General features: G+C 37.5%; 1 protein-coding gene across 8 annotated transcripts in view; it reads right to left on the bottom strand.

Moving 5' to 3' along the window:
- The window catches only part of ITSN2 (intersectin 2), a 90,127-nt gene that overhangs the window by 31,824 nt on the left and 48,126 nt on the right, over nt 1-10,177 (bottom strand). For all 8 annotated transcript variants that reach the window (XR_004842478.1, XM_035897949.1, XM_035897944.1 and 5 more), the window contains exons 12-18: nt 9,602-9,864; nt 8,737-8,886; nt 8,371-8,511; nt 7,462-7,549; nt 6,713-6,852; nt 3,799-3,935; nt 833-1,275 (exon numbers count right to left, since the gene is read on the bottom strand). Coding sequence is in view for 7 of the 8 variants with exons in the window: in XM_035897949.1 (XP_035753842.1) it covers nt 833-1,275; nt 3,799-3,935; nt 6,713-6,852; nt 7,462-7,549; nt 8,371-8,511; nt 8,737-8,886; nt 9,602-9,864 (1,362 nt within the window). In the remaining variant the exon portion in view is untranslated. The remainder of the gene's footprint in view (nt 1-832; nt 1,276-3,798; nt 3,936-6,712; nt 6,853-7,461; nt 7,550-8,370; nt 8,512-8,736; nt 8,887-9,601; nt 9,865-10,177) is intronic.

The following is a 10,177-nucleotide window of genomic DNA, read 5'->3' as shown; positions in this document are numbered from 1 at the left end:
AAGCCAGTGCTTTAATATAGTCCCATTCAACACAATTATAATTTTTCAAGTTGAAAAGATACCACTGCAACAGCATAAGTGTTCAGCAGCAGTTGTGAAGATTTTACTTAGAAACCTAAAATACCATGATTTCTATTTTCTTTGCATCTATGTTCTTCAAGTCTGCGACTGATCTTTCTAACAGTGAATGTTTTATAACATAGAGCTGAGGTGTGCAAATATCTTTCAGCACTGCTCTAATTTGGTTCTTGCTGAACTCAGTGATAAAAGTGGCTAATAAAAACTGACAAGAACTAATGAAGGATGGAACTAATCAAAACTGCCTTTAGCGAAAATACTGTTAAATCAGTATTTTTCAAAGTCCCACAACTAGAGTTAGGTTGACTTCAGTTCTCTGTTTTTTAATGAGGCATTGAGTAATGCAGAAATAAACTAGATTTCAATGTTAATAGATCGCTGAGCATTACCTGCTCATCCACTCCTCACTGAACAAAACTGCTCCATATTAGCATTCTGCTTTAATGGCAGAAAGTGCAGGCTTTAGGAAAAAGCTAAAATATTACTGTTGCCAGCATCTGTGATTTGTTGGCCATGATCACCGGAAGATTTGTCATCAGTCATAGATGCTAAAAACTGACAGAAGTAACCTAAGTTAATAGGATGATTTATAACTAACTAAAGACATGAAACATTGCTGGTTGGGTTTTTTTTGATACTATTTTAGACAATAAGGCTACCATAGTGTCACATTAGTGACAATACATTTAAAGAATGAGACAATCCTCAGGAAAATAAGAACCATTAAAGCAAAAATCTAACAGACTAAGATTACCTTCATTTTTCCAGGGTGGCTTAAGACTTTTACCCTCTGATGGTTTCAACAGATCTGCAAACTTCTCATTTATGTTTAATTTAGAAATGCGTTTCTCCACCTCTTGAGAGTTGGTCTTTTCTTTTATCTTCTTTATTTCTTCGTTCTGCTTACGCCTCTCCTCAGCTTCTTTTGCAATTTGTTCTTGCTTTCTTTTGTCTTCTTCCAGTTGCCTCTGCCTTTGTTGTTCTGTCTCCCTCAAGATAGTGGCTTGCCTATTTTTCTCCTCTTCTGCACGAAGCTGTTTATTTTCCCTTTCTCTCATCAGAGCAGCTGCTTCTTCAGCTTTCAGCTTTTCTTGAGCTTTTTCCTGCATTCGTTCTTCTTCCAGTCGCTTCTTTTTCTCTTCCTCTTCCCTTCGTATATTTTCCTGCCATCGGTTCTCCTTCTCCCGTTTTGCTTTTCTGAAAGAAAAGAATGAGAGAGGAGTGGGAGAACATTCAGATAAAAATGAATGGGATTGTGTTCACAGAGTAATCAACTGCACTTTTAAGTAAAACTGAGTCTATGATACTGACTACTTTTCTCTCTGGGCAGTAAGCTCTTCCACAGGAGACCATGCTTTGTCTTAACATGAGTGCCAGTATATTTCACGTATAAATAACAAATGGAATAAAATTCTTGGTATAGAAACATTGCTGCATGGTTACTTGTCCAGTGCCTCCATAGGCACTTCTGCTCACCTACATCCTGATGAGTAAGAAGTGATCTGTTAATTGAACAAAGGTGGTTTTAAGCTGCCCACCAAAGTAGTATCCAAGTCTCACAACTGGAAACTAAGATTTCCAAATAGATTAATAACAAGATTTCACTCTGGTACGTACATAAAAATAGCCTTTGCATACTGATCTTTGCTGCTTTAATTTTTTGCCTTCAGCAGTTGTAATCTATTCATACGCTTATCCCTGCCAGACTCTTCAGCAGACAGAATCTGGAAATCTGACTGTATTTTCTGAAATTATTCAGATTTTATCCTATGCCTCATCTCTCCAAAGAAGTTATTATCCAATTCAACACCCTTAAAAATTGTTGTATTTTAGCTGTTGAGACCTTTGTTCTGAAAAGAGCAGACCTAACCCTTTGGGCCACCTTCTGAAGAGGTTGTTGAGGAGGGATTGTGCCTAGAGGAGACTGCTTCATCAAATCACTGTGGGAGGTCCACTCATCTGATGGTCATTTTATTGTGTTTTCAAGCACATGACAGGATCTAGTAGGAGCTGTGCAGTAATACTGTTACTCTGTCAGATAGCTATGTTCAACAGAAAAATTAACAGGACATCATTATGTGCGTGGCATACGGTTCTCTTAAAGGGACTGTCACAAATGTTATGAAAATCCATCACACTGGTGTAGAAAAACGCTGTCATGACTTAAGACCATGAATCACACATACTACAAGGTCGCTACCTCTGCTTCATTAAAAACCAGCCAAAGCAAATATGAATCACTGAAAAAGAAAATCTCTCTCAAATTAAAGACAAACCACATCGATTCTCTGAATGAGAAGTCAAAACTAGTACACCAAAGACTAGTACAAACTAGTACAAAACTAGTACAAACTTGCTGCTAAGCGCAAACTAGGGAGCTGATAGCAGAAGGTCTGGAGAGAGGAAAAACAAAGCGGCATCTTAAGACAGCCAGAATCAAACCCTAGAAACTCTGGTTTCTTAATCAGTGAAACAAAAGAACGCAAAACTAGTTGGGAACAAGACCATGAGAAACCAAGAGCTGAGAACAGTAAAACTTTGAGTGCTTGATACAAGGCTGGGCTGAGCAAAACCAGAACCATAAACGTGAAGGGATGATCCTCTCAGACATATATTTGAATTTTCTCATTGTCATCCTAAAAAAAGGAACCAAATTTAAAACACAAAGATTGCTCACTGTCATGGTTTAACCTGGCTGGCAACTAAGCACCACGCAGCCACTCACTCACCCCACCACCCCCTCAGTCGGATGGGGTAGAGAATAGGGGGGAAAAAAAAGGTAAGAGCCATGGGCTGAGATAGAGACAGTTTAATAAGAGAAAAGAAAAACAATAGTACTAATGAGACTGTTAAGAGGATATACAGAATATACAAAACAACCGAGGCACAATGCAATTGCTCACCACCCGCCGACCGATGCCCAGCCCGTCTCAAGCAGCGATCACTCTCCCTACAACCAACCAACTCTCCCCGAGCATGATGTTCTATGGTATGGAATAGCTCTTGGGCCAGTTGGGGTCAGCTGTCCTGGCCGTGCTCCCTCCCAGCTTGTTATGCACCTGGCCGGGCCGGGGAAGCCGAGAAAGTCCTTGACTAGTCTAAGCACTGCTCAGCAACAACTAAGCCATCAGTGAGTTATCAACATTCTTGTAGCACTAAATCCAAAACACAGCACTATGCTAGCTACTATGAAGAAAATTAACTCTATCCCAACCAAAACCAAGACACTCACTCATCCAGCTTCCAAGATTAACATAGGAATTCAGCAGTCAATGCCATTCCTATTGTCTTAAGTATCAATCTCACAACTGCCTGGATATACACGACAAAAAAATAGTACCTACTCAGTCAGAAGTGCTTTTACGGAAGCAGGTCAGATCTTTTGAAGGCCAGCAAAACAAGGCAGAAAATAGAAGGAATTTTAAATGTGTGAGGATTATCTATAAACAAGCTTAAAATCTCATTAGCAGAAGTGACTACCTGCTTTATCTGAATTATAAATTGTTTCTTTTGAAGGGAAGATAAGAAGGGATTGGACAGAGGAAATTCATCTTATATCAGTGGTAGTCCATATAAAATGTTTTCTAAGGCAACTCACTAGAATGCATTTTTACTGGTTAGACCTCCTGCTTATTGCACTCAGTGTCTTGAAAGTCACCACAGCATCACAGCATTCTTTTGCTTTAAAAACTGCAACACTGATACATTCAGACATGGTACCTTGCAGCCTCATCTTCCAGTCGCTTTTTCTGTGCCAGTTCAGCTCTTCTTTTTTCTACCTCTCTTATTTTGTCGTGTTTGATCCTGTGGAGCTGCTCCAAGGCTAACTGCTGTGTACTGTAGCTTTCTCTCAGGTCCTAAGGAGGAAAGACAACGAAGTACATCAAAAGGAATAAAGCCAATCTTTCGCAAAAAGCATCCAGGCATTTTAATGCTTTGTGAACCAAGTTTTAATATTACTTTGTCCATTTGTATTAAGCTATTAATAGTCCTTGGAGGTCACTGTAAAGAAAGCCAGATAAACAGACATATAAAAGTAGCTAAAGGTTTGCAAAGCCTTTGACATAACTTAGGCTTTCAAAGAGCCCCTTCCAGTCATACACCTGCTGGAAATGGCAAATACGACAGAGCAGAAAGGAAGACGTAAAACTGAGTGTTCAAACACAACAGTATCTAAGGACACGGAAGGCAATGAAGCATGTTTTGAATAACTACAAGACACCTTTGCCGAGGAGGCAGACTTCAACTGAAAGCCAACACAATACCATAAACCTGAGAATGCGTCCCTTCAGTAGGGTGTTCACCTTTGCGACGCTGTCTGGATGATCAGTCCCATGTTTAAGTCAGAAAAACTTTATAAAATTACCCAGCAAGCTTACCACTGTGGGAAGCCGTAGCCTAAAGACACCAACTCAGACTGGAGTTTTCCTATATTTGTAGACAATTTTACTCTTTTTCTTTCAAATACATCCTTCTACTCCTATTCCATCTCCCTCCGATAAACTTTTTTCACAGCAGAGAATCATCATGAATCTTTGGGACAATTAAATTTACAGAAGAAAAAAAATCAACAATAGAATTACTTCAGATTGTACTTCACCATGTTACAAAACACCTGTAAGATATTACATTATTTTTTTCTTAGGAATCCTATTGATACGGACTAAGCAATGCAACAGGTATACCCTGACTTTTCATATCTGATCTCATAAATGCAAATAAAGCAGTTAAGAATGATCTATTCCCACTATAATATGCACCTCTACCGATAATCATGTTGCCTAGGAGATACTGTGCAATTTATAGAAAAAGGGCAAGATAACAAGATTTCTGTGTCAGTGAAAGTCTCTGTAGCAACAAACTAAACCAAACAATTGACTCCTGTTTTTCCCCAGACATATTCAGCTGAGAATACTTTTTCTTCTCATTTTGCATAGAAACTGAAGATAACTATGGAAACAAAACTGCATCATAAAAACTCTTGTATCTTTGATTTTAGGACAGAATAACCCTTATGCAAAATGGGAAGGTCAGTTAAGTAATTCTGAGAATAACTGGCGGGGGGTGGGAGGGGTGGGATGACCAAAGTTAGATTTCTGACCCCAGCAGACAAAAGCAGCGTTGAAGAAAAACAGCAAGTAGGTTTTAGTACTGGATTAATCTAGAGGCTTAATAGCACTGCGTTTGCCACGTCATATATCATATTCTGGGTATTGATGCTATCACTAGACTCTTAAACTGAAACAAGAATTCATTCACCTGACTCACAGCTTAAGATGTATGGATACAGGCATAGCGAAACAGGTAGAGAGCGACAGATGGAAAGGTGGGAGAAGACACTGTTTCCATCTGAGACTATTTTTTTGGTTGATGTTACTTTAATTAAAAATAAAAATAGCTGGGTAAAACAACTTAGTGAGCATAGCTTGTTAAGAAATAAAATGCCCATCAGTATTTTGCAGTTTGGCTTTCTCAGCAGGTAAGAAAATTTTAAGTTTTTAAGAGGATGTAAAAGCTAGCAGAAAGAAAAAGAGCCTACTGATTTTATTTTAGGAAAATTTATTTAATAGAAATTGTACATCCAAACAGAAAGGGTAAGCAGAGAAAAATTGCGAAATAATTAAAAACCAAAAGAGCCAAAGATTAGAAAATAACCTTAAGTAAGAGGAAGAGGTTGTTGAGACAGCTTAGCAGAGACAAAAGGCACTGAAGAACAGAATCATCCATATTCTCACACTGTAAGATAAGGCAGATAAAAAGCCAATTAATCTTTGCACTGTATTTTGAAAAACATATTTTAGGGAAGACTAACTGGTGGATTCAGCCACTGAACACAGCAAGCCATGCAATAAACAAGTAACTAAAAATGCATGTTATATGTAGCCATTTTTTAAAAAGAAACAACTCCTTAAATATTTACAAATTTTTCTGTGTGTCCTTTTTATTGGAGAGTGCAGAGTCCTCACGCTGGCCCAGCATAAATCCACTACTTAAGAATAAAGTCCACATCAGTGCCACGAGGAGTAAGCTGATAAATAAAGTTAAGTGGATGCATGACACCCTGCTTGAGAATTGCATGCGTTTGGGGGCAAGTCAAGAGCTGCCTCTAAAATAAAAATGCCTTCAGGGCCAGTGGTCAATATTTCTTAACATCTATACAAATAAGTGGCCTATGCTCACTTTTAGGACAATACCTAAGTCTGCTACCAGATCTTGTGCAAAGCACTATGAAACCCTGTATTTCTTTCAATAAAAATTAAATGTTCAGTCCACAATTCAAAAGTAGTAGCCAATATAATCTCAGTACTGTAAGAACAGAATTTGCAAGGGCCTGAAAAACTTCAATTCTAAATCAAAGTAAATTTGAGAAGGCAAAAGGTGAGAGTGAGCAACAGTTGATTCATGCAAAGCAACAATTAGCAAGAGGTTCACATATTAGTACATTAGCTATTGTTTTAAATGCATTTTTATTGCACTATTTACTCCAAGACTTTTGCTAGTTCTTATTTGACCCTGAAAGTTGGGAAAAGCTTTTTGGGAGCCTGGTAGAAGTGCTACCAATCTTTATGGCTGGATGAAGAAATAAAGATACTGCTTACCAGTGTAAGGCTAAGCATTTAGAGAATAGATGTACCTTAAGCTGACTGTTAAATGCATCCATTTCGGCAAGTTTAGAAGCAGTTTCTTTCTCGAGGGCATCTAGTTGTTCCTTAAGTCTTTGGCATAATTCTTCCTTTTCTAGGGACTTTTTGTGCACTGAACTGATTCCTGTACCTGCATAAGGAAAGACAAGCAACTTTACAAGAATTTGGAAAGACAAGCAATTTTACAAGGATTTCTGTTTTCACTATTTTATTATTTTCCTAATAGACACACAATCCCAACCTCTTTTCCTCACAAAATTTCCTTGATTCACCTTTCTATTCATACACAGCACAAAGTGGGCCCAACACCTGAGATGCACAGACATTACATGTAATATATACAGAATAATTTGCAAGTTTTTTTAATATAGGACCAATTCATAGCAAACTTCTCTAGACAGGGACTTCTGGTGTGATTTGATATAAAGACCAGCGAAAATTTTACATAAATGAACTCTCTTGAGTTTACCAAAGAAAGACAAGGTGTAATAGTATCTGTTGGCTGTACAGTCTGCATAAATAAAGTTTCAAGCAAAATCTGTGCTTTCTCACAAAAATGTGTTTGCCCCTTATTTAGAACACAAAGGAAATAATGAAATGCAGATGTAACAGTGCTAAGATGGCACTAACTGAAAAGTTATAAAAGCGAAGGTGTGATTAACACCTCTGTATCCTTCAGCCTTTTTTACAAGTGATGAAAAGCCAGCAAAGCAAACAGAAGAGGCAGGCAGGCACTTACTTGGAGTGTTTTCAAGTTCAGCATTTTTAATTCTTTCACTTAACAATTGCTTTTCAGGAACTAAGTAAGTTAGTTTATTCTGATACTCCTGTAGATATTGAAGAGAGCAAAACAGATTTTTAGTACTGTTTAGAAATCAGTAAGTAAAAATGAGTGTATTTTCAAACAACTTCAACTCATGTTAATGAAATGTGGATGCAAGTTATCATTACGGGGTATAAGAAAAAAAAATATTTCTATATTCTCAATATAAATACTATTGAAATTGAATGCTTTTTGACCCCAAAAAAATTAACACAGTTTGAAAAAAAAATTATCAGACATGCTAAAAGTGTAAATATTATCATGAGAACATTTAAGTTAACTGCTCCAAGACTAATATAAAACAATAACTTTCTGTGACACACAGGAACGTGAAAAGAAGTTTCCCTGATGTGCAAGAGTGTGACATAAAACTGTAATAGAGGATGATTTATGGTAGTCAACTGATTTGAAATAATTCATGTCTTGCTACTCAAAGAGAGAAAAAAAGAAAAAAGTGCAGCAAGATAATTCAGCCTAAAGATCAACTTGCTCAGCATACAGGAAAGCATCCCTCAAAAATTTGAGTCTGGAGCCATAAAAGAATTCACAATTAAAAAGAAGTCACTATTATTGGTTCACAAAATAGCAGCTGAGGCTTCGAAAACTGTCCTTGTTCAACTATCAGCTTGTTGTAGTACACGTAATTATTGCTTTAACCACACAAATAAAGCTAAAAACCCTGCAATGTTGACAGCCTTGCTTATTTCCTCTCTCCACCATAATCAAACTGATTCACTATTCCTCCATATGGGGATGTATTATCAACAGCATTATGGAAACACAGAATAGGAAGGAAAACTACAAGCTTAACAGAAAGTTACATACCTGAAGCTGTTGTTGCAGTTGCTTAACTTCCATGATTCCTTGGTCATATTTCTTATCTAAAGCCTCCAGCTCAGTTTTTCGAATTTGCTTTTTGCTTCGAATATCTTGCAATCTGCCCGAGATTTGCTGATGTTTGTCCGTCTAGAAAGAAATCAAAGGCATATTATACCATATATAGCAAAAAACACTTCTGCACTGAACCTGTGGGCAGTTTAGTTCATGATCGATTCTTTAAAACAACCCAAAATATCTGCTTTAGATATTCAAAATAGTGTGAAACTCCTAGTGGGTCATTAATGCAGATTCGAAGATATGCAGACTTTAAAATACTGTATTTCAAGATATGTCGTGAAATTTCTGTCTTACCAGGGCTTCTAATTCAAGATTAAGGCTCTTCTTTTTAGAGGTCAACTTGACAATTTCTTCTTGTTCCCTGTTACGTTGATTAAGAAGTTCTTGGCGACGGATTCTCTCCCATTCCAAACGTCGCTGGCGCTCAAGTTCTTGCTTTGCTGCCTGCAGAAAGTTACATTACCTTAAATTACAATGGAGCTGCAGAACTCAGAGACCATGACTGAATATAATATGCTCTATTTCTAAATAGCTTAAGAGCAACACAACATACTGTCTTCTGTAAAGTGCTCTAAAGGATCACTTCTGTTCTTTGATGTCTTAGATACTTCAGCATCAAAGAACAGAAGAAATGATCCTATAACCATGCTCCAAACTCTGGATGAAGAAAAGCTACATTGTTCAGAGAGAAAGTCAATTTAGCTTAGAACACTGCCCATAAGTGAGCACACTGACAGATATTACTCACAACCTCCTTTGAGTATTTCACAGAACTACACAAAATATGCAAGTCTTATGCATGCACTGAGACATCAATAGAAGCACATTTGTCTCAAGTTCAACTGTCAAAATATTATCAACTATGAATTCAGTACAGTCTTGTTTGGTATAGATTTTTGCATAAATCCAAGAAATCTGTCCAAGAAAATCTCATCTGTCCTATGAAGTATCTGAAAATCTTCAATCTATACCAACACTTGATTCATTTGTAACAGACACAATGTTTTCAGACAGAAACCATGTTCTGTCTCCAAGACAACCTGCCAATGGCCATGCAAGGGGACAGAACCAAATTCAAATCCTGAATGCTCTGCCAAGTGGATACTTAATGCATGTACATATTCCTTAAAGCATTAAAAAATAATTTCAAGAAAACAACCTCCCGCCTTTCTATTTCTTTCCTCCTTTCTTCTTCCCTTTGTCTTTCCAATTCTCGTTGTCTCTCCAGCTGCCTTTCCATTTCAAGTTGTTTTTTCCGTTCCTGTTCCTGACGTTCCCTCTCTCTTCGCTCTTGTTCTTCTCTTTCTTTCTGAGCCTTACGTTCAGCCTCTCTCTGCTGCTGCTCCAACAGGACCTGACGGCGTTTTTCCAGCTCCATATTTCCCCTCTCATAGTTGGCTTTCCTTTTGTCCTCAAATGTCACTAAAACAAGGAAAGGTAGTTATTTCTGTCCTGTGCAAAACACTGCTCTCAAACAAGTACCTCGGTTATGCCACTAAAGATAGATCCTTTCTTTTTGGCAAGCTCAGGTTGTTGGGTCAGGGATGATGTAAGCATCTTGCTTTCGTTAAAGTATTATTTTTCTTTCCAAAATACCTTTAGATTTTCCTAAGTCTATTCCAACTACAGAAAAATGTTGTAATTTAAAACTGACCACGAAATGACTTGAATTTTAGAGGAAGCATAAAAGAACAGCTTTTATAAGCTAGGAGAAGATTATCTTCTGTTAAAAGGG

The sequence above is a fragment of the Egretta garzetta genome, unplaced genomic scaffold (genome assembly GCF_000687185.1).
Source record: "Egretta garzetta isolate BGI_Z169 unplaced genomic scaffold, ASM68718v1 scaffold87, whole genome shotgun sequence".
Lineage (NCBI taxonomy): Eukaryota > Metazoa > Chordata > Aves > Pelecaniformes > Ardeidae > Egretta > Egretta garzetta.
Note: the sequence above shows the minus strand (reverse complement) of the source record. Positions and strands in the feature narration are given on the sequence as shown.